General features: G+C 43.7%; 2 protein-coding genes across 2 annotated transcripts in view; both read left to right on the top strand.

Annotated features, from left to right (window-relative positions):
• The first annotated feature begins 1,974 nt into the window (after window positions 1-1,974).
• LOC120050284 (mitogen-activated protein kinase 4-like) lies at window positions 1,975-16,845 on the top strand. The gene is made up of 5 exons (XM_038996863.1): window positions 1,975-2,517; window positions 11,246-11,390; window positions 13,434-13,595; window positions 13,890-14,097; window positions 15,618-16,845. The coding sequence occupies exons 1-5, from the start codon at window positions 1,975-1,977 to the stop codon at window positions 16,843-16,845; spliced, it is 2,286 nt and encodes a 761-aa protein (XP_038852791.1).
• A 5,923-nt stretch (window positions 16,846-22,768) lies between these two features.
• me2 (malic enzyme 2, NAD(+)-dependent, mitochondrial) overlaps window positions 22,769-25,054 on the top strand; it is a 30,346-nt gene continuing 28,060 nt past the window's right edge. The window contains exon 1 of the mRNA XM_038988553.1: window positions 22,769-22,885. The gene's annotated coding sequence lies outside the window, so the exon portion shown is untranslated. The remainder of the gene's footprint in view (window positions 22,886-25,054) is intronic.

Below are 25,054 nucleotides of genomic sequence, written 5' to 3'. Positions count from 1 at the left end.
ATAATAATAATTTTTTTAAAGAACATGGAATAACATTTTCTCTCAGAAACTACTGTTTCTTTCACACTAACAACTACTTCTACTGCTTATGGAGCTACAGGCTATTTTACAACTGGCTAATACAGATTCGAATGCCTCAATCAACTATGTTTTTTAGGAATTATACTTGCGTTACATAACGCCAGAACTATGAAATAGAGGACAGCGTGCACCGCAGGCGTCATATCCATTAGCCTGCCCTATACGTCATTTATAAAGTTAGCCAATACCTTCCAGTATATCCAGTGTCAATATCCTCGTTTCCATAGATAAAGGGAAAATAGCATAGAACAACAAAGAACATATAGCATAAAACTTGCATAGAACAAGAGCATATTAATTGTGTATTTTACTGAAAGATCACTATTATTATGTGGTAAAAGACTAAAGCTTACATTTGTGATAGTAGGCTTTGACATAGCAGCATTCTTGAGCACATTTACCAGATTGGAACTGAGTAGCTATTTAAATGTCCAATTGGAGCACGTTCATTTCATAAATATCCTGGCCTCAAATATCAACTGATTTAAAACAATAGCAACTGTTTGGCCTATGTCATATTGTACCCCAGTAGTTACCTTATAGTCCTAGTTATCAGTATATCACATCTAGCTATTAATTCATTTGAATGTACAACATATTTATATTAAAAATAGGCTTTGTGGTGATGTCTAGATTATTCTTCCACTAGGCTATGCAGCATTTGCTCTTTCTGTTCCTTGCAGCTATTACATTATAGATCCACAGGTAGGAATCAAATGACACCAAGTAATAGCAGTGTGTCAAAATGAACAGTGGAGGCAACATTTTATCACTAGTTCATATTGAAATGTGACACATAAGATATTTTTTGCATTTAATGTGTAACTTGCTTCATCTCGGCCCTCCGTTACAGAAGCAGCAGGTATGTGATGGTGTCCAATAGCTGTGTCCAGTCCAGAGGGAGCCGGTGCCACACTACGGCTCCACAGGCACAAGGCGGCCGGCAGCTAGATTACTGAGGGATTACACGGACACTCGTTAACTCAATGCCACAAAACCGAGACTGAGTGGGAAGTCTGGGAACATCGACCAGGGAGGGACTGAATGGGCGGCCGGCCAACTGACTGACAGACTGCTATGGGAAGCGCAGGATCCTCTACAATCTCTGTGAATGTAACTCTCAACTAATTTCACCAGCGGGAGTTGAGCTGGGATCGCTCCGCTAGGATCAGAGACCAGTGGTGAATGTCTGCCTCTGCCATCCAGTGCATCTATCTGTAGCAGGCACAGATGGTGGGGTGTTGCTATGACAACACTTGCCCTGCACCAGGGTGTGGAGTTGTCTCCTGACTTGCTCTACTGTCTCTGATATGAGGTAGATGGAGCCACTGTATACCTATTTATTTACACTTCGTTCAAGAGTGATACACTCAACATTCTATGGAGCTCATTCCAGGAAAGCGTAATTGCAATCAAATCCCATGCATATTCAAGTTGCGCCACATGCACAGGATACAACAGGTGTATAACAATATAACAATACAGTAAATAGTTTACCTTGGGATCTCTTTCCAACAATGCAGTGATAATAATAATATAGATAGTAATAATAAAGATTATAATAATATAGATTATAATAATATAGATCATAATAATATAGATAGTAATAATATAGATAGTCATAATATAGATAATAATAATATAGATAATAATAATATAGATAATAATAGAACATAGAATACAACATGTATATTGATCTATTATCTATGCTATTACAAAATACATTTCAATATAAAGTAATTACCATTTTACAGATGGGATTATTATACCTACAGTATGTGTATGTTTGATTCCAGTCATTTTATTTGCTTTGTTATCAAATCATGGATGATCCTTTCTGATTTCTAGACCTCATCATGCAATAACCAGTGGACACCAGTAGTCAGCTGAGCCATGGCAAAACAGGACTCCCCACTGTTCCTACACGGCTTTGACCTGGGGGGACACTTCATAGACCCCCGGCCTCTGGGCAGCGGGGCCACTGGTCTGGTTCTGTCCGCTGTGGACAAGCGCAGCGGCCAGCGGGTGGCTGTGAAGAAGCTGGTGATGCGTGACGCGGTCAGCGTGAAGCACGCACTGCGGGAGGTCAAGATCACACGGCGCCTGCAGCATGAGAACGTGGTGCGTGTGCACGAGGTTCTGGGCCCTTACGGCCACCCGCTGCCTCGCGACCCGGCCCAGCTGAGTGCCCTGTACATCGTCCAGGAGTGCATGGAGACGGACCTAGCTCAGCTGCTAGAGCAGGGACCACTTCCTGGTGGTCACGCCATTTTGCTCTTCTACCAGCTACTACGAGGCCTCAAGTTCATCCACTCAGCCAACGTGCTGCACCGCGACCTCAAACCAGCCAACGTGTTCCTCAACACAGACCAGCTACTGCTCAAGATCGGAGACTTTGGCCTGGCTCGAATCGTTGACCCACACTACTCCCATAAGGTGAGACTACAGTAGGCTGCCATTAGAAGAGAATAGCTAGCTCGGGGTCTGTATTCATAAAGCTTCATAAAGCCTCTCAGACTAGGGCTGATGTAGGATCAGGTCCCCCCCCCTGTCCAGGTCTTTTGATCCATTATTATCTGAAAGGCAAAACTGTTCCTAGTCCAGCACTCCTACTCCAAGACGCTTCATGAATCAGGGCCCAGGAGTTACCTAGGTATTAGGTGAACAATGGATAAGTAAAGAAATAAAAACAACAGTAAAAAGACAGTGAAAAATAACAGTAGCGAGGTTATATACAGTAGCGAGGCTATATACAGGCACCGGTTAGTCGGACTAATTGAGGTAGTATGTACATGTAGATATGGTTAAAGTGACTATGCGTATATGATAAACAGAGAGTAGCAGCAGCGTAAAAGAGGGGTTGGGGGTGGGACAATGCAAATAGTCTGGGTAGCCATTTGATTACTTGTTCAGGAGTCTTACGGCTTGGGGGTAAAAACTGTTGAGAAGCCTTTTTAGTTCTAGACTTGGCGCTCCGGTACCGCTTGCCATATGGTAGTAGAGAGAACAGTCTATGACTGGGGTGGCTGGGGTAATTGACCATTTTTAGGGCCTTCCTCTGACACCACCTGGTGTAGAGGTCCTGGATGGCAGGCGGCTTGGCCCCAGTGATGTACTGGGCCGTACGTACTACTCTCTGTAGTACCTTACGGTCGGGGGCCGAGTAGTTGCCGTACCAGGCAGTGATGCAACCAGTCAGGATGCTCTCGATGTTGCAGCTGTAGAACCTTTTGAGGATCTGAGGACCCATGCCAAATCTTTTTCGTTTCCTGAGGGGGAATAGGCTTTGTCGTGCCCTTTTCACGACTGTCTTGGTGTGTTTTGACCATGACAGTTTGTTGGTGATGTGGACACCGAGGAACTTGAAGCTCTGAACCTGCTCCACTAGAGCCCCGTCAATGAGAATGGGGGCGTGCTCGGTCCTCCTTTTCCTGTAGTCCACAATCAGCTCCTTAGTCTTGGTTACGTTGAGTGATAGGTTGTTATTCTGGCACCACCCGGCCAGGTCTCTGACCTCCTCCCTATAGGCTGTCTCGTCTGCAAACTTAATGATGGTGTTGGAGTTGTGCCTGGCCACGCAGTCGCGGGTGAACAGGGAGTACAGGAGGGGACTGAGCACGCATCCCTGAGGGGCTCCATTGTTGAGAATCAGCGTGGCGGATGTGTTGCTACCTACCCTCACCACCTGGGGGCGGCCCGTCAGGAAGTCCAGGATCCAGTTGCAGAGGGAGGTGTTTAGTCCCAGGATCCTTAGCTTAGTGATGAGCTTTGAGGGTACTATGGTGTTGAACACTGAGCTGTAGTCAATGAATAGTATTCTCACATTGGTGTTCCTTTTGTTCAGGTAGGAAAGGGCAGTGTGGAGTCCAATAGAGATGGCATCCTCTGTGGATCTGTTTGGGCGGAATGCAAATTGGAGTGGGTCTCAGGTTTCTGGGATAATGGTGTTGATGTGAGCCATTACCAAACTTTCAAAGTACTTCATGGCTATGGACGTGAGTGCTACGGGTCTGTAGTCATTTAGGCAGGCTGTATTAGTGTTCTTGGGCACAGGGACTATGGTGGTCTGCTTGAAACATGTTTGGTATTACAGACTCAATCAGGGACATGTTGAAAATGTCAGTGAAGACACCTGCCAGTTGGTCAGCACATGCCTGGAGCACACATCCTGGTATTACGTCTGGCCCCGTGGCCTTGTGAATGTTGATCTGTTTAAAGGTCTTACTCACGTCGGCTACGGAGAGCGTGATCACACAGTCGTCTGGAATAGCTGATGCTCTCATGTATGCCTCAGTGTTGCTTGCCTCGAAGCAAGCATAGAAGGGATTTAGCTCGTATGGGAGGCTTGTGTCACTGAGCAGCTCGCGGTTAGAGTCCCGCACCTTGAAAGCGGCAGCTCTACCCTTTAGCTCAGTGCGAATGTTGCCTGTAATCCATGGCTTCTGGTTGGGGAATGTACGTACAGTCACTGTGGGGACGATGTCCTCAATGCACTTATTGATAAAGCCAGTGACTGATGTGGTATACTCCTCAATGCCATTCGAAGAATCCCGGAACATGTTTCAGTCTGTACTAGCAAAACAATCCTGTAGTTTAGCATCACTTTTTTATAGACCGAGTCACTGGTGCTTCCTGCTTTAATTTTTGCTTGTGAGCAGGAATCAGGAGGATAGAATTGTGGTCATATTTACCAAATGGAGGGCGAGGGAGAGCTTTGTATGCGTCTCTGTGTGTGGAGTACAGGTGATCTAGAATTTCTTTCCCTCTGTTTGCTCATTTAACATGAGGTAAAACTGAGGTAAAACTGATTTAAATTTCCCTGCATTAAAATCCCCGGCCACTAGGAGCGCCGCCTTTTGGTGAGTGGTTTCCTGTTTGCCTATTTCCTTATACAGCTGACTGAGTGCAGTTTTAGTGCCAGCATCTGTCTGTGGTGGTAAATAAACAGCTACGAAAAGTCTGGATGTAAACTCTCTTGGCAAATAGTGTGGTCTACAGTTTATTATAAGATACTCTACTTCAGGCGAGCAAAATCTAGAGACTTCCTTAGATTACGAGCACCAGCTGTTGTTTACAAATATGCACAGACCCCCCCCCTCGTCTTACTGGAGTGTGCTGTTCTATCTTGCCGATGCAGCGTATATCCCGCTAGCTGAATATCCATGTCGTCATTCAGCCACGATTCCGTGAATCATAAGATGTTACAGTTTCTGATGTCCCGTTGGTAGGATATTCGTGATCGTACCTCGTCTAATTTATTGTCCAAGGATTGCATGTTGGCAAGTAATATTGACGTTAATGACAGCTTTCCCACTTCTGCGGATCCTCACGAGGCACCACGCTCTGTGTCCTCTGTACCTGCGTCTCTTTCTCTTGCCAATGACGGGGATGTCGGCCTTGTCGGGTGTCTGAAGTACATCCTGTGTGTCCTGCTTGTTGAATATTATTTTTTGTCTAATCCGAGGTGAGTGATCGCTGTCCTGATATCCAGAAGCTCTTTTCTGCCATAAGATACGGTGGCAGAAACATTATGTACAAAATAAGTTACAAATAACGCGAAAATAAACACATAATAGCAAAATTGGTTCGGCGCCCATAAAACTGCTGCCATTTCTTCCGGCACCATTTTTAGACCAGCTCCTGGCCCTACATGTAAGTGGAGATATAAAAGATGAGGATACCACCGGCTGATTTAAGACAGCAGGATGTCTGCACTGAGAGGAGGATGTTATCTGTATTAAGATGGGAGTTCCCAGCCTGTCTATTGTAAGACTGCTTTAAGGACTAGTGTCCTTTCATTAAAAATTATAATAATTACTGTGGGGCTTGTGTGTGACTGACAAAGCCAGGCTCTGATGGCGAGCAAAATACTGTATCTAGAAAATATTTGTATTCACTGTCAGGTCTGTTATAGCCAGTGCTGCTGGAGTTGAGGCGGTGCTTTCCTTTTTCATTCCACTTCATAGACTGCTTTTAGAAATCAAACTAAAAGCTTTCATTGCTCCATTTGTTTGTATTTGCAGTTGTGGCACACAACTCAGAACCAGAAACCACCGTTGGTGGCTGGAAAATTAGCATTGTCTTTACGTTTCACAACAAATGTACTTCATTTCCAAACGCTACAGCATTCTTTGAGCCTGTTTTTGTGTGGTCGTGGTGCATGTATGAACATGTCCTTGAACCAAGTCATTTGGCTCCTGTAGACAGATGATTTTCTCCCCTACATGACTGCATTAGCATCCATCTATAGCTAGTACTACAGCAGAGCTTTCATAACCTTGTCCAAACATGTCCTGTTAAAGTTACAAATTAATCATTTAATAATTGATGGGTGCTTATTTTTGTCTTATTTCACACATGTACAGGTGTGTATTATACAAATGTGTGAATTGTATTTTTTTTTGGTGCATATCCCAACTCCCCCTGAGACGCCCTCTTAGGTCACTGCTAGGGTCAGCCATTATCAACGGCAACCCTGGAGCAATTAGGGTTAAGTGCCTTTCTCAAGGGCATATCAACAGATTTTTGACCTTGTTGACTGGGGGATTGGAACTAGTGACCTTTTAGATGCTGGCCCAACGCTCTAACCACTAGGCTACCTGTCAGGACACGGTGTGAGAAACAGTCACAATAGTCGGCAGAACCCAGAAGATGAGGCAGACACAGCAGTACTAGAGACGGTCGTTTAATAAAGGAAAAAAGATCTTCAGGCAAAAATAAAAATCCACAACGTCAAAAGTAAAGCCAAGAGGAAAAAAATGAATATCCTCCAAGTAACAAAGAAAATCCACAAAGTGGTAAGAACAGCAGGGAAAAAACAAACCTCAAAAGAATAATAAAAAATTAACAAAAACAAAACCAGAGTACCTCAGGAAAATCCAACTAGAGACACCAATGGTCACAGCATGGCTGGGGCTGGGTGCTAACATACAAACACAGTGCAAAGAACTGAGGAACACTAAGGGTTTAAATACCTACAAGAAAATGAGGCACAGGTGAAAACAATAACTAGAACAAGGGAAAAACAAAAGGTTCAAAAAGGCGCAATGGGGGCATCTAGTGACCAAAACCTGAATAGTCCTGGCCAAAACCTGACACTACCTGCTGCCCCGAGATGCTGGCCCAACGCTCTAACCACTAGGCTACATGCTGCCCCAAGTTGAACCATTACCGTGTCCGTTTTTTCTTTTTGTGGATTAGGCTCTGAGAGATTCATCTGACAGTCGACTTCTCTGCTGTGCTGCTTTATTGTTGTGGTGGAACACAGTGTGTTACACCAGCAGGTCAGTGAGGGCCCAGTGAAGGGGAGCTTTGTCCTGGCCGGGCCCAGGCCCAGAGATCTGAGCACGGGGCAGCAGGGTGCAGACAGGGAAAGAGATGGATCAGGCTGTGAGCAGGACAGGAATAACAGACTGGCCAAGAGTGTTGCCAGAATAACAATGGGCAATGCTGTGTTCTGGGGATGGTGAAATCAAACAAAAAAGCTTATATGCTGCTCTTATGCAGTGGAGTGTGAGACAGGCCATCTACAGAGCATTCTGTGTCTGGCCTCCTCTGGCCCCGGCCTCCCGGACCCACACTTATCATCAGAGTATGTGTGTATGACCTCAGGGTGTCATGTGTCAGAAACAGGTTGGTGGGAGTTGAGTTTTACTTCAGACTTTAAAGCCTACGTCAGGTTTTATGCACTTTCAAGATGGACATCAGCGTAAAAGAATGACCCGGGGCGATTCCTTTTAAGAACCAGGAAATTGCCTGTTAGTTTCTCTCCCTCTTACATTCAGTGTGTCCTCTCTCCCTCATGACCGAACAACGTCTATTCACACAGCTACTTCTCAGTCCAGACAGAGTGTGTACCTAGCTACTGTACTGAATGTTTAGTAGTGAACTCCTCTAACAGTCCTGTGTTGATTCAGAGAGGAGAGAAATACAGAGTGTATTCAAAATGGAACCCAATTCCCTTTATAGCTGCAACACTATTTCCTAGTGCACTACTTTTGACTAGAGCTTATATGGCTGGTCAAAAGTACTGCCCTATATATATGGAATTTGATGCCATTTCAGACACATTTATAGAGTCTATAGGGCTCCCGAGTGGCGCAGTCGGTCTAAGGCACTGCATCTCAGTGCTAGCGGTGTCACGACAGACACCCTTGTTTGAATCCAGGCTGTATCACAACCGGACGTGATTGGGAGTCCCATAGGGCGGCGCACAATTGGCCCAGCGTTTGTCCGGGGTAGGCCGTCATTGTAAATAAGAATTTGTTCTTAACTGACTTGCCTAGTTAAATAAAGGTAAAAAATAAAAAGTCTACCAGAAAGCTCTGGTGCTCCACATGCCTTGCCAGCCTTGCAGGGGGCTTACTTAGAGGGAGGCTGGCAGGCAAATGCTTCAAGCTGGGATAGTTCTTGTCTTGGTAAATTGCAAGCAGTGAGGTGGAGTAGGAGAGGATACTTGATAGTGCCACGATCAAGAGAATGTTTCATCTAAAAAATAAACTTGCAGACACAACGATGACAGGAATTTGGCATCAGCCTCAAATCTAGAGTTATTTGACAGGTGACACATCCATTTTAACTGCTCATATCGCTTGAAGTCACTTGTGGGCTTGTCTCACGACTGTAAGTAAGCCTGTCAGTCTGTGGCAGAGGGTTGGGAATAAGCATTACATCTGTTGTCATCAGCCCTCCCATTCTTTTGCAAGTGTTGGCGTTATGACAGAAGCTTTGACTGAAGTGCTAACCTAAATAACGCCTCCTTACTGTCAAAAGACTCAATTAAAAAATATAGATATCGGATACGTCCGAAATGGTATCGTATTCTCCTCATAAGTGTTCTATTTCTGACCAGAACCCTATGAGCCCTTGTCAAAAGTAGTGCACTATAAAGGGAGCACGTTGCCATTTAGGACACAGCCATAAAGCTATCATTGTAAATCTGACTCAGCCTTTGGAACCATCAGTGACTGACTAAACTGTGCTTTTGGATGATAAGCAGAGATTTGACAGATTGCTTAATCAGAGGAGGCCCATCTGAATCTCTCTACCTGCTGAGCCGACCCTGTCAAACTCCACAAATTATTAATCACCTGGAGAGTCAGGGAGAGGGGGAGGCGGTGAGAAATGAGAGAGGGAAGGAAGGAGGGTGGGAAGGTGGGAGGGAGGGGTGAAATGAAGTACAGTTGGGGAGAGGGGGAGGCGGTGAGAAAGGAGAGAAGGAAGGAGGGAGCGGTGAGAAAAGAGAGAAGGAAGGAGGGAGGGAGGGAGGGTGAGAAGGTATGAAATTCATTGAGCAGTGCTCCGTCATTCATTGAACAGTCCTCCGTCATTCATTGAGCAGTGCTCCGTCATTCATTGAGCAGTGCTCCGTCATTCATTGAACAGTGCTCCGTCATTCATTGAACAGTCCTCCGTCATTCATTGAACAGTCCTCCGTCATTCATTGAACAGTCCTCCGTCATTCATTGAACAGTCCTCCGTCATTCATTGAACAGTCCTCCGTCATTCATTGAACAGTCCTCCGTCATTCATTGAACAGTCCTCCGTCATTCATTGAACAGTCCTCCGTCATTCATTGAGCAGTCCTCCGTCATTTTTTGAACAGTCCTCCGTCATTTTTTGAACAGTCCTCCGTCATTTATTGAGCAGTACTCCGTCATCCATTGAACAGTAGGTCACCAATTTAACAGTGCTCCGTCCGTCATCCATTGGCAGAGAGTGGAGGGGAGGGACAGAGAGGACAGGAAATGCTTGCCTTGCACTGGGGTTGTGCAGGTTGTGACATGCATTAAATTCAAGAGCCTGCAGAGGTCGCTCGCTGTGAATGTATTGTTACAAACCAGTGGCTGTGTTTTCATAATCTCTCGCTGTCTCTTGTTAGGTGTGTGTAATGTGTGTTATACATTAAAAAGGGAGCTGCTCTAACGAGATGAAACCAGTGTGGCGCTAGGCAGAACAGCGTTAGAGGACCACATCAAAGGAGGAAGAAACAGTAATTGGATAATAAATGATGACAGAAAAGGCTTTTTCTCTGACCTTCTCTTCCACCATACTATTTCTAGATCCACTGTAGATGACTTGAAAAAGAGTACTGTCTTCTATACACTCTTAGAAAAAAGGGTTCCCAAAAGGTTTCTTTGCAGAGGGATAGGGTTCTACCAAGAACTGTTTTGATCAGAAGAACCCTTTTGGAAGACAAGGTTTTTTTGTAAGTCAAAGGGTTCTACCTAGAACCTTTAACATCCTAAGAACCATTTTTTTAATGATTCTTTGGAAGGCAAGAACATAGACATAGAACCATATATTTCCCAGCATGCTCTATTGCAGGGAGATTTTCAGAATTGTTTGTTTTATTGTAATATCTGCATGTATATTGATTGGTTGGTTAATTTTATGCTACACAAAGAAACTAATCCAATCTGTTAGTAATTGCATTTATTGCACCCGCTTCTGAGATGGTTGTTCCAGTTTAGATGATTGAGGTAGTCTAAATTCTCAATCTTCCCAACCCTGGCAGTCATTGTGAATGCAAGTTGTGGGTGATTACCAATTCCAGTGTTGGATATCCTAACTCTGGCTGAATTTCAATAGGAATTACAATTAACTTTGCAAGCCAGCATAATGTGACTTGCAGGCTTATTGTGGCCTGTAAACCAGGAGATTCCTCAGACCAATGTGTTAGGGTATAACTAGGCCCTCAAATAATGGCTATATATGTAATGTCATAAATAATACAATTTTAAAGGCTAACAAGGCTCGTGGCTTCTACCTGTTCTTTGTGGGTTCTAGGAAGAACCCTCCGAAGATAAAAGGGTTCTCAGTTGAACCCTTCATAGACAATTCAAGGAAGAACCTTATAAAAACCAAACAGAGGGTTCTTACAAGAACCCTTTGCAGAGGGTTCTAGATAGAACCCTCTGCAAAGGTTTCTACCCAGCACCAAAAAGGGTTACCCTAAGGGGACAAGCCAAAGAACCCTGTATGGTTCTACTTAGCACCTTTCTTTCTAAGAGTGTACCTGTAATGGGTGAGTGTGAAGAGTTTGGGGAAAGCTGTACAAAAGCCATCAAGACACTTTAGCAAATGAGCCAGGAAAATGTACATCGGTGTTAATTTCCTTGTCATGCTTACCCTGTGTGTGTTGTTGTCTGTGTGTATTGGCCAGGGCTACCTGTCAGAAGGCTTGGTGACTAAATGGTACCGGTCTCCACGCCTGTTGCTCTCACCCAACAACTACACCAAGGCCATCGATATGTGGGCAGCTGGCTGCATCCTGGCAGAGATGCTAACAGGCCGCATGCTCTTTGCAGGTAGGAGTCTGTTGAGGTGGAGAGGTGTGGATATGAATATGATATGAGACATATGGATTGAATGATTCATGATTTGGATAAACTGAGGGTATTACCCATTTGTTTTTATGCTGTTGGGCAGTACAGTCTTTTTGTCAAACTAGGATCTTTTTGATGTAGTGAAGAGAAAGTCTACTGTCTTAAACTTTTTTTTTGCATAATACAGAAATTGCCATTTGCCTGTCTGTCTGTTCTCTATCCAATCACTGATCAATAAGTGTATGCCTAATTGTTAATAAAGCTAAATGATCCAGGATATGTGCTGTATCCCAAATGGCACCATATTCCCTATATTGTGCACTACATTTGACCAGAGCCCATAGGCAGAGCACTACAGTGCATTCGGAAAGTATTCAGACACCTTGATTTTTCCACATTTTGTTAAGTTACAGCCTTATTCTAAAATGTATAAAATAATTTTTTCCCTTCATCAAGGCTCCCGAGTGGTGCAGCGGTCTAAGGCACTGCATGTCAGTGCTGGACGCGTCACTACAGACCCTAGTTTGATTCCGGCCGTGATTGGGAGTCCCATAGGACGGCACACAAACCCTAGCCCAGTGTGGTTAGGGTTTGGCTGGGGTTTTGGCCAGGGTAGGCCGTCATTGTAGATAAGACTTTGTTCTTAACTGACTTGCGTAGTTAAATAAAGGTTAAATAAATAAAAAATAAAAAAAATCTATCTACACACAATACCTCAGAATGACAAAGCAAAAACAGATTTTTATGTTTACAAATGTATTAAAATAAAAAACTGAAATATTACATTTACATAAGTATTCAGACCCCTTACTCAGTACTTTGTTGAAGCACCTTTGGCAGTGAATACAGCCTCTTCTTCGGTATGATGCTACAAGCTTGGCACACCTGTTTATGGGGAGTTTCTCCCATTCTTCTCTGCAGATCCTCTCAAGCTCTGTCAGGTTAGATGGGAAGCGTCGCTGCACAGCTATTTTCAGGTCTCTCCAGAGATGTTCGATCGGGTTCAAGTCCGGGTTCTGGCTGGGCTACTCAAAAACATGCAGAGACTTGTCCCGAAGCCGCTCATGCGTTGTCTTGGCTGTGTGCTTAGGGTCGTTGTTCTGTTCGAAGGTGAACCTTCGCTCTGGAGCAGGTTTTCATCAAGGATCTCTATGTACTTTGCTCTGTTCATCTTTCCCTTTATCCTGACTAGTCTCCCAGTCCATGCCGCTGAAAAACATCCCCACAGCATGATGCTGCCACCACCATGCTTCACCGTAGGGATGGTGCCAGGTTTCCTCCAGACGTGACGCTTGGCAGTCAGGACAAAGATAATAGGTTTTATTTAATCCATTTTAGAATGAGGCTGTAACGTAACAAAATGTGGAAAAAGGGAAGGGGTCTGAATACTTTCTGAATTAACTGTATATAAGGGATAGTGTACCATTAAAATATAGCTGAAGGCAGCCATGGTGGGTTCAAGCCCTATAACACTACAGTGCCACCATCAGGACAAATAAGTCTAATTTTCCTAGGATTAGCTACTTCTGTACCCCTTATTACGCTTGCCAAATATCAGAACTCAAACTCAAACACATTATGCTTTTGTTGGATATTGGACAATTTTGATGATGTTCACTAGGCTTTGTGTCGTAATAATAATTTGGTCATGTAACACATGATTTTATCCAGAACTGTTGACACATATTTAGTGTGTGGTCCGTCTGTAAATTCAACCTATCACCTTCTCAGTAGCCTGCTCATTAGTCACGAGGGTGTAAAACTTTTCTTATCCCAGTAGCCTGCTCCAACCATCTTAATACCCGTCTTTAAAAAGTCACTACTTATAGTACTACCTTATCCTCAAATGTTCAACACTAGCCTTTAACAATTCAAACTTCTGAACTTCTACCATAAAAAAGCTGAAGCAAGACACAATTTTTCTTCAGGAAAATGACCTTTTCTAGTTTTAGAATCATAATGCTTCTTTACTTCCTGGTTCCTCCTGGCTTCCTGCCTGGTTCCTCCTGGCTGCTCTATACGCAGGAGCCCATGAGCTGGAGCAGATGCAGCTGATCCTGTATACGGTGCCTGTGTTGAGGGAAGAGGACCATCACGACCTCCGGCAGGTCATCCCCTCCTACGTCAGCCATGGTTGGAGGGTCAGGAGGTCCTTCAGAGAACTACTACCTGAAGTAGATGCAGATGGTGAGAGGGATGGGGTTGAGGGAGAGCAGTGAAAAACTCTTCAACTAAGATCAGATGGCACCTTTAAACTATACCTCCCTGAAACGATCAACAGTTTCTGTTAAATGTTGGAGTTACTAAAAATAACAAGGACGTATGTCTAACTAATGTATTGTCTTAAATTCATGATTGTCTTATATTCATAAACAATCGATTTCCTGATGCTATATGACCTTACTTGCAGCCAGGTACTGTAGATGCACACATAATTTGAAAGCCTTTTCTATTCTCCGTTCCCGTCTCTTTCTCCACTAGCCATAGACTTCCTGGAGCGTATTCTGACCTTTAACCCCATGGACCGGCTGACGGCAGATGCGGCCCTGTCCCATCCCTTCCTGCAACAGTACTCGTGTCCCCAGGACGAGCCCATGTCACCCCAGCCCTTCCGCATAGAGGACGAGCTAGATGATAGCCTGGTCACGGAGCCCGGCCACAGCCAGGCCTCTAGGTCTCACTGGGACAGGTGTGTGTCTAGCCTGGTCTCAGATCTGTTTGTACTGTCATGTCAACTAGTGACAAGGAATTAACATCACACGGAACGGAGCAAATGGAATGGCATCAAACACCTGGAAACCATGTATTTGTTGTATTTGATTCCATTCCACTGATTCCGCTCCAGCCATTACCACGAGCCCGTCCTCTCCAATTAATGTGCCACCAACCTCCTGTGGTGTCAACCACAGAGATACATCTATATTGTACTATGCCATTCATTTCTATTGAATTCTATGGTGTCAGTTACACTTCACACACTGCAGCAGCCATATTGAGGGGGAACAGCACAGTGACACCATGTAAAGAGAAAGAGATATCATGATCTGAACTGTACACAACAGAGACACCACACTTAGAATGTAAATCAACAAAAAGCATCAAAAAAGAAAGCAACCCCACAATGAGCCCTAGGGAATGAGCACATGACGATTTTAAAGAAAAGTCCAAATACAGCTTAGTAAAAGGCAGCGACTGGATTCATTGGCTTCCGGGAGAGCCAGGGAAACGCTGTGTGGAGATTAACAGAGAGCCAGGGAAACGCTGTGTGGAGGTTAATAGAGAGCCAGGGAATCACTGTGTGGAGATTAACAGAGAGCCAGGGAATCACTGTGTGGAGATTAACAGAGAGCCAGGGAAATGCTGTGTGGAGATTAACAGAGAGCCAGGGAATCACTGTGTGGAGGTTAACAGAGAGCCAGGGAATCACTGTGTGGAGATTAACAGAGAGCCAGGGAATCACTGTGTGGAGATTAACAGAGAGCCAGGGAATCACTGTGTGGAGATTAACAGAGAGCCAGGGAAATGCTGTGTGGAGATTAACAGAGAGCCAGGGAAATGCTGTGTGGAGGTTAACAGAGAGCCAGGGAATCGCTGTGTGGAGATTAACAGAGAGCCAGGGAAATGCTGTGTGGAGATAAACAGAGAGCCAGGGAATCACTGTGTGGAGATTAACAGAGAGCCAGGGAAATGCTGTGTGGAGATTAACAGAGAGCCAGGGAAATGCTGTGTGGAGGTTAACAGAGAGCCAGGGAATCGTTGTGTGGAGGTTAACAGAGAGCCAGGGAAACGCTGTGTGGAGGTTAACAGAGAGCCAGGGAAACGCTGTGTGGAGGTTAACAGAGAGCCAGGGAAACGCTGTGTGGAGGTTAACAGAGAGCCAGGGAATCGCTGTGTGGAGGTTAACAGAGAGCCAGGGAATCGTTGTGTGGAGGTTAACAGAGAGCCAGGGAAACGCTGTGTGGAGGTTAACAGAGAGCCAGGGAATCGTTGTGTGGAGGTTAACAGAGAGCCAGGGAATCGTTGTGTGGAGGTTAACACGTTGATCCAATGTGGAAAAGATGTTGAATTTGGGTCTGTGCCCAGTGTGTGTGAGTGAGTGAGTGAGAGAGAGAGAGAGTTTAAAGATAACACCAAAATGGTCTTCACCTCAGTAGACTGAAATGGCAACGTCGATGTTTCGTTGACAAGCTCTTTGTTTCCACTGTGCAGGTATGATACCAGCCTGTCATCAGACCTGTACTGGCAGCAGCAGGGTGGCTGTCAGTGCATGCCTGGGGTCTCAGAGGTGGTCAACTCCAAAGAGGAGGAGGTCCAGAGAGATCCCAGGGCAGGTTCCTACCCTCTGTTGGAGGAGGCCCAGGTGGACCCTCGCAAGTATTCCCACAGCAGCTCTGCCGAGCGCTTCCTGGACCACTCCCACTCCTCTCTGGTGCGGGCCTGTGGGGGCGGGGCTTATGCTGAGCTGGACTGTGGTCACTCCTGTGACTACAAAGTGGGCTCCCCTTCCTATCTGGACAAGATTGCGTGGAGGGACGGCAAGCCGCAGCACTACTCCGAGCCCAAGCTGATCCTGGACCTGTCTCACTGGAAGAGGAATAGCCAGCTCCCTGTGCCTGAGGGGCCTGAGCCTAGAGGGGCCAGCGTGGAGGAGCTGCCTGTCGAGGAGCCACCTTGGGACCTATTCCAGGAGATCTCTCGCTGGGTGGAGAGCACACAGACTCACCTGTCCTCCGCCAGCCCACCCCAGGAACTCATGTCCTGCCCCAGCCCACCCAAGGAACCCCTGTCCTGCCCCAGCCCACCCCAGGAACCCCTGTCTTACCCCAGCCCACCCCAGGAACCCCTGTCTTACCCCAGCTCACCCCAGGAACCACTGTCCTGCCCCAGCCCACCCAAGGAACCCCTGTCCTGCCCCAGCTCACCCCAGGGACCCCTGTCTTACTCCAGCTCACCCCGGGAACTCCTGTCCTGCCCCAGCCCACCCAAGGAACCCCTGTCCTGCCCCAGCTCACCCAAGGAACCCCTATCCTACCCCAGCTCACCCCCACTGCCCCTTTTTCCCACCTCTCTCCCTGCCCCACTCTTTCACAGCTGTTCGCCGGTCGTACAGCCGTCACCTGGACTGGACAAGCGCCACACACTCAGCCCGCCTGCCGCGTCCCATTCCCCTCCCTCCCTGTTGCCCTGTTCTCCCTCGTCTCCTCCGCCAATGTCACCTCTCATTCCTTCGTTGATTCATGAGCCCCCACAGACTCTTCCGTCCAGGGGGCAAGGGGGCCCGTTTGACCTAGACATGTTCATCTCTCGAGCGCTGAAGCTCTGTGGTCAGAGTGAGGACCTGGGGGGAAGCCCGGACGGGGCCAAACGGGCTAACATCAAGAGGGTACCTAGACTCCCGGAGCACCGGCCACCCCTACCTCAGACTCCCAACTCCTAATAGGACCTAGGTCCAAGTCTACCACAGAGGGTGCTGGTAGACTGTGGGAGCGGCGTTTAAGGCTACCACAGAAAGCACTGGTAGACTGTGGGAGCTGCATTTAAGGCTACCACAGAAAGCACAGGTAGACTGTGGGAGCCGCGTTTAAGGCTACCACAGAAAGCACTGGTAGACTGTGGGAGCTGTGTTTAAGGCTACCACAGAAAGCACTGGTAGACTGTGAGAGCTGTGTTTAAGGCTACCACAGAAAGCACTGGTAGACTGTGGGAGCTGTGTTTAAGGCTACCACAGAAAGCACTGGTAGACTGTGGGAGCTGCTTCCAAGGAATGTGGTATACTTAGTAAGACTTGCCTTGTAAAAAGCACGAGTTGACTCACACCCAAAGTAATAAGCGAGGTGCTGACTAACAGAATAGTAAACGTATGGAGAAACGCTCTATATACTGTATACTCCCAATGATTACTCCTAGTGTAAAATAGCTTTTTTTTACCCATTATCATTGCGGTGTGCAACTTTTCATAAGTTACCTTGACACTGACCCTTCTCACTTAAATGAATGGTGCTGGTCCTTTGGATCAGAGCAGGAGGTGAGGAGAGAAAAGCCAGGATCCAGATCCGTTAGCTACAAACAACATAATGAGCTTCCCATGGTTTTGCTACTGCATACAGTATGTCATTGAGGTCACTGCTGTAAATGAATGTATGTTTTACAGAATCTAACAGAAAGTAGTAAGCCTATGTAGTAAGCCTACATACAGTATGTTGCTTGAAAGCAGAAACTGTACTCATTACAAGAATGCCTGCAAATGATCAACAGTTAGGTGTGGAGAGAGGAAATTCCAGGTATTGTATAGCAGAATCGCTTAAAGACAACGCAGCCAGCTATATTTGGTTATAATTCTGTTGAAATGACTCTTTCAAACACAACCCTTTAGGTTAGTTAGATATCTTCTGGATGTGAGTAGCTATAGATCCTCCTGCAGCAAATACTTAAGAAGAATGATATACGAATATCTTCCATTGAGTGGGAAGTATCTCCTATAAGGAGTCTGAATGTATTTATAGACATAAGAACAGTTAGGTCTGGTTCGTGGCATTAGAGCCCCTTCCTCTACTAAGGAATGTGTTAATGGAGGAAAGCGCATTAACAACCTGGACCCGAGTTAAATAACAGTCAAAGAGAGATGGTCTCTGGGACTCATATAATGAGGTTTTACTGTTAACACTGCTGCTGTGATTTCAAACAGTATGCCTTGTACAATTGTATACATTGAACTGCTGTTTCATAAAGCATCTTCCAGATGACAGTAATGGTTTGTTCACAGTTTAAGGTTAAGTACAGCTTTTGGGGATTTATGTGTGTGTGTTATTATTTAGCTGAAAATGAGTTTTCTCACGGTAACGCAGTAAGATATATCTGTCTAGTACCTGCACACCCACGTTCTCATCACAGGGAGGTATACTTAGAACAGTGGCAACACGGTAGTCAGCATAGCTGATATAAAGCTGATAACAGAAAGCCTAAGGAGTAGTCATGCACAAGGACATGCAGCAAAAAGGTCACACACTCATCAAGCACTCAAAACTCTTTAGGCTGCATCCCAAACAAACAAACGGCACCCAATTCCTATATAGTGCAATACTTTTGACCAAAGCCCTATGGACCCTGGTCAAAAGTAGTGCGCTGTAAAGGGAATTGGGGTTTGTCATTGGGGACGTAGATCTTGTCTCATGCTTTTACCATTGTTACTACTATTCAATGACAGCTACCGTTTCAAAATGGTTGGATTTCATAATGATATACTCTCGAGTCATGAGAAATGTATCATTGCACAATATCACATGACATTGTAAAGGGGACACAGTGAGCTAACATAGTCAATTCTGGGAATTGCAGGGTGAAAACTATCTTCAGAGCAGAGCGAAGTTTTAATAACAAAAGCACATCAGACAGACATTGCCAGGAACCAGGTTCTTAAAGGCCAATTAGGCTTCATGTGTAGTGACAGACGCAATCTGGGCCAGTCCATGATATTTTACCGGTAAAATAACAGTCAGCAATAATATCAGTACCAGTCAAAGGTTTGGGTACACCTACTCATTGCAGGGTTTTTATTTATTTTTACTATTTTCTGCATTGTAGAATAATAGTGAGGACATCAACACTATGAAATAACACATATGGAATCATGTAGTAACCAAAAAGGTGTTAAACAAATCAATATTTATTTTAAATTTGAGATTGTTCAAAGTAACCACCCTTTGCCTTGATGACAGCTTTGCACATTCTTGGCATTCTCTCAACCAGCTTCATGAGGTAGTCACCTGGAAAGCATTTCAATTAACAGGTGTGCCTAGTTAAAAGTTAATTTGTGGATTTTTTTCCCCTTCTTAATGCATTTGAGCCAATCAGTTGCGTTGTGACAAGATAGGGTTGGTATACAGAAGATAGCCCTATTTGGTAAAATACCAATTTCATATTATGGCAAGAACATCTCAATTAAGCAAAGAGAAACGACAGTCCAGCATTACTTTAAGAAATAAAGGTGAGTCAATCCGGAACATTTCAAGAATTTTGAAAGTTTCTTCAAGTGCAGTCGCAAAAATCATCAAGCGCTATGATGAAACTGTCTCTCATGAGGACCGCCATGAGAAGACCCAGAGTTACCTCTGCTGCAGAGGATAAGTTCATTAGAGTTACCAGCCTTAGAAATTGCAGCTCATATAAATGCTTCACAGAGTTCAAGTAACAGACACATCTCAACATCAACTGTTCAGAGGAGACTGCGTGAATCAGGCCTTCATGGTCGAATTGCTGCAAAGAAATCACTTCTAAAGGACACCAATAATAAGAAGAGACTTGCTTGGGCCAAGAAACACGAGCAATGGACATTAGACCGGTAGAAATCTGTCCTTTGGTTTGATGAATCCAAATTTGAGATTTTTGGTTCCAACCGCTGTGTCTTTGTGAGATGCAGAGTAGGTGAACGGATGATCTCCGCATGTGTGGTTCCCACCATGAAGCATGGAGGAGGAGGTGTGATGGTGTGGGGGTGCTTTGCTGGTGACACTGTCAGTGATTTATTTAGAATTCAAGGCACAGTTAACCAGCATGGCTACCACGGCATTCTGCAGCGATACGCCATTCCATCTGGTTTGCGCTTAGTGGGACTATCATTTGTTTTTCAACAGAACAATGACTCAACACACCTCCAGGCTGTATAAGGGCTATTTGACCAAAGAGAGTGATGGAGAGCTGCATCAGATGACCTGGCCTCCACAATTACCCGACCTCAACCCAATTGAGATGGTTTGGGATGAGTTGGACCTCAGACTGAAGGAAAAGCAGCCAACAAGTGCTCAGCATATTTGGGAACTCCTTCAAAACTGTTGTAAAAGCATTCCAGGTGAAGCTGGTTGAGAGAATGCCAAGAGTGTGCAAAGCTGTCATCAAGGCAAAGGGTGGCTAATTTGAATAATATAACATATTTTTTAATTTGTTTAGCACGTTTTTGGTTACTACATGATTCCATATGTGTTATTTCATAGTTTTGATGTTTTCAATGTTATTCTATAATGTAGAAAATAGTAAAAATAATGAAAAACCTTTGGTTGAGTAGGTGTGTCCAAACCTTTGACTATTACTGTACATAGTTAGATCCAATATGCTTGTTGCGACAGAATATGTCCCTTTTAATCTGAGTCGGTTCATGAATGTGCCTCAGAATAGGCCTACAGCTCAATGCTTCCAGCACGCTGAATGTAATAGTTTTGCATGGCTTGGTCCTTGATTAAACTGTCAAATGATTTTAACTACATTACTTTAATAATGTGAAATTGTGGACAATCTTTACTTGAGGGTGTATCACATATGGTGGAAGCGGCAGTTTTCACAGCTGAAATCAATTTACTCTTATCCCTTTTGTAGTTCCTCTTTAGCTGATGAACAGACAAATAAAAGTTGACTGAACATTTTGTGAAGGGTGTTTTTTTTCTTATTATTTTCTTCTGACCGCTGATATCATCACTGCTGGAGCTGGGGATGAATCTCCTCCTATTACCTGTTGGCACATCTGGGTCCCGGGGAGGCTAAAGTCAAACCAGTCGTCTACGGGTGATTATAAAAGAAAAAGAGAGGTTATAATCACATATGGTGTGAAGAGCATGAATCGTCTGAACTTAATAATAATGTTAATAATAATAATGTCAATAATAATGTTAATAATAATAATGTTAATAATAATAATAATGTTAATAATGATAATGTCAATAATAATAATGTTAATAATAATAATGTTAATAATAATAATAATGTTAATAATGATAATGTCAATAATAATAATGTTAATAATAATAATGTTAATAATAATAATAATGTTAATAATGATAATGTCAATAATAATAATGTTAATAATAATAATGTCAATAATAATAATGTCAATAATAATAATGTCAATAATAATAATGTCAATAATAATAATGTTAATAATGATAATGTCAATAATAATAATGTCAATAATAATAATGTTAATAATGATAATGTCAATAATAATAATGTCAATAATAATAATGTCAATAATAATAATGTTAATAATAATAATAATGTCAATAATGTTAATAATAATAATGTTAATAATAATAATAATGTCAATAATAATCATGTTAATAATAACGGTAATAATAATAATGTTAATAATAATTTGTATAATAATGATAATAATAATGTTAATAGTAATAATAAATACATAGACAGTATAATATAAGATTGATAGCTGTGGAGAATGATGGATTTTGCAGCCAATGATGGTAAATGGCCATCATGTTTTGTTAGTGCGTGTGTGTCGTACACAGAGCTCTGCTGTCCTCCAGTGTTCATTATTGCTCAATGCAAGTCACTAAGGAAGTTCTACAGGCAGCTATTGTGTAAAGAAAAGGAAAAAAAAAACAGACAACTGTGTAATCGAGCTCCTTCTAAGTGGTTTTAATAATTTGATGTGTTATGACAGGACAATGCATGTTATTGATACTGAATGTAGTTCTCAGAATTTCCTTGAATTAACACAAATGATTCAATGAGTTGCTGAACAAAGTGTAATGGCCTACAACTATGGGGAATTTTGTACACACACAACACAACATTACACCATTCCATGATGCCTATGTAGGCTATGTAGGTGTAAGGAATTAAGCTAAACATTTCGTAGTGCTGCTGATTTAAGTGATACTGGACAGTAGTAGCAAATACAATACTGGACAGTAGTAGCAAATACAATTTTTATTTTTATTTTTAATCCTTCAACCTGCGAGACACTGCTCCTGCAACCTGTAGATCAAGTTCTTCAACAACAAAAAAATAGCCACTGTACATCTACGTGTCAATAACAGAGTAAATGCCCAAGTCATGATGAAAAGTTAAATGGGATTCCACTGATTAGTTAAGTTAGATTCATAGTTGTTCATTTATACATCACGCCTCAAATCCAAATCTATTCCATGCAGTTGGGTACAAATCTTCAGCACATACAAAAGTCTAAATAAATGCACCGTTACACGTTTTTACGACGGTCTCCATCCTCTCTGATTTGATAGTAGCTGAGAACGGAAACCCTGGTTTCTGATTGGCTAAGCGGTCGTACTCTCCACCGCCTGGGATTCGTTACTAGTTACTACAGCCACAAAGTCCTAAACTCCGCCTATTTCTACAATGTCTCTTCTTAAAATGTGATGTTAAACCTTAACACTAACCTTAACCTTACTGCTAACCTTATGCCTAACCCTAACCTTAAATTTAGACCAAAAAGCACATTTTTGTTTTCATGAATTTTTACGATATATCCTTTTTGACTTTGTGGATGTGCTATCTAGTGTAAACCACAGCCTTCAGTCTCATCTTTCTCCAGCTTCGCATTTGCCTGTCAACGAACGAGGTGGTCACTCTGCACTTGATGACATTTCGCATGCAATTGTTGCAGTAATATGCCCTCTAAATTATAAGTGGCAGGTTAAAAAAGACTCTTCTTCACTCAACATAAAGCGAAGGTAAGGTGTCACGTTACTTACTAGAGAAAAGAGAAAGTCAAACCTATAGCTAAAGTTACCAATTTAAAAACGTTTAATTGAATACCCAAGCTAGCTAGCTAATAGCATTAGCTAACTAGCTAATGTGTGGCAAGACGGCAATTTGGTGATGCAAAAAAATCGAACATTGCCGCTTTTTATGTCAGTAAATATATTTTTTCTTAAATTGTTTTCTCTATGTGTTGGATAGTTATCTAGTTGTATTTTCATAGTCTGAACGGGTTTGTTGCTAGCTGGGAGAGGCTGTAGGGACACGCCTGTTGGCAATATTTATGACGTAACGGAATGCTGATAACGTGACGAAAATGATGCGCGCGCTTCAAGGGGGCACAATGCCCTGTTTTAAGCCAGATGTCCACCAGATGTCCAGCCCGCATTTCCCATACTCAACTAGGCAAAAGCGAACTAGTTGGAGTCTGTGTGTGTACTTATGTTAGTACCACCGCACTGTAAATCAATGTGCACGAGTTGAAAATATTGAATGCATAGGGCACCGCAGCAGTGGTGATTTTAGCATGTCAATTTTGGTGGGGCAAACAACCAATTCTTTTTTAGATGCATGCCAGCGAAGCCAATACACAACTCTAAACAATGCACTATAACTGTGACAAACAGTGCACACAAACGTTTAGGTTCTACATAAAGCTGTTCCCGAGAGTGGAGCTTATGGCTGACTTGATTAATTAAATAAATATGGTTTCTATTGACTCCTTGTTTATTTGTGTACCTCGATAAGAACCACATTCTCCTTCAATAATAATGAATGTCGACATGAGTTTAGACTTTTGAACCATACACAAACATTATTTCATTGATGTTCAGTAAATTCACAATGTTATATTTTCTTCTTCTAAAAACTCAACTTCAAACACTCTCCTGCAACCCGCCTCAAAAAAAAAAAAAATATTATTCACCTCAAATCTGAAATCCACAACAGAAGCTAGCCAGAAGCTAGCCAGTTCACTGGCTAACGTCAGTATTCAGCTAACCACGGTTGGCGGTCATCAGCTATCCTTTAGCTCGAAAAGCTATCGCCAGTTTTGTACAATGCGACTCAGACCAGAGCATACCGGACCTATTTTCTCTCCATATCCCTGGATTTCTACCGCAAGCTCTGAACATTTACACCTGGATCTTGCAGCTAGCTAGCTGCTATCCGAGTGACTATTGGCTTACGTTGGTCCCGGAGCAAACATCAATTATTCCGGAGCTAGCCAGCTGAAGAGTTCCATCAGCCACTCCTGGGCTATAATCACCTATCCGGACCCGTTTTACTGCCGATACGGAGCCCCACCGGGCCTTCACGACTGGACTACCGACGTTATCTGCCCGAGGGAGTTATCCAACTGGCCCCTCCATCGCGACGTAACCTGAAAGCCCATCTGCGGCCCGCTAATCGTTAGCTGTCTTATCGGCTGCTGTCTGAATAGGTCTATCGGACAATTTTCTTCGGTCACTATAACTATATCTATTTTGCCAATTGGATTGGTCCCCTCTACCACACGGAACCCCACTAATCTACTGACGGAAACGCACGAGGTGGCTAAAAACAGACCTCCATCCTCTGCCAGCTTGCTACCCATGGTCCGGCTAGCTGTCTGAATCGCCGTGACCCCAACCAACTACTCACTACTCACTGGACCCTTATGATCACACGGCTAAGCTTGCATCTCCTTAACGTCAATATGCCTTGTCCATTGCTGTTCTGGTAGTGTTTATTGGCTTATTTCATTGTAGAGCCTCTAGCCCTGCTCAATTATACCTTATCCAACCTTTCAGTTCCACCACCCACACATGCGATGACATCACCTGGTTTCAATTATGTTTCTAGAGACAATATCTCTCTCATCTTCACTCAATGCCTAGGTTTACCTCCACTGTATTCACATCCTACCATACCTTTGTCTGTACATTATACCTTGAAGCTATGTTATCGCCCCCAGAAACCTGCTCCTTTAACTCTCTGTTCCAGACGTCCTAGACGACCAATTCTCATAGCTTTTAGCCGTACCCTTATCCTACTCCTCCTCTGTTCCTCTGGTGATGTAGAGGTGAATCCTAGCTCCACTCCTATTCCCCAGGCGCTCTCTTTTGATGACTTCTGTAGCTGTAATAGCCTTGGTTTCATGC

The sequence above is a fragment of the Salvelinus namaycush genome, chromosome 1, assembly GCF_016432855.1.
Source record: "Salvelinus namaycush isolate Seneca chromosome 1, SaNama_1.0, whole genome shotgun sequence".
In the NCBI taxonomy this organism is placed as follows: Eukaryota; Metazoa; Chordata; class Actinopteri; order Salmoniformes; family Salmonidae; genus Salvelinus; species Salvelinus namaycush.
This window is presented reverse-complemented; position numbering and strand designations above follow the sequence as displayed.

Excerpts from the sequence above, each read along its gene's own strand:
- LOC120050284 (XM_038996863.1), top strand. The coding sequence starts at position 1,975 with ATGGCAAAACAGGACTCCCCACTGTTCCTACACGGCTTTGACCTGGGG. Across the intron at positions 13,596-13,889 it reads ACCTGAAGTAGATGCAGATG|CCATAGACTTCCTGGAGCGT; the intron begins GTGAGAGGGATG and ends TTTCTCCACTAG. Across the intron at positions 14,098-15,617 it reads TCTAGGTCTCACTGGGACAG|GTATGATACCAGCCTGTCAT; the intron begins GTGTGTGTCTAG and ends TCCACTGTGCAG.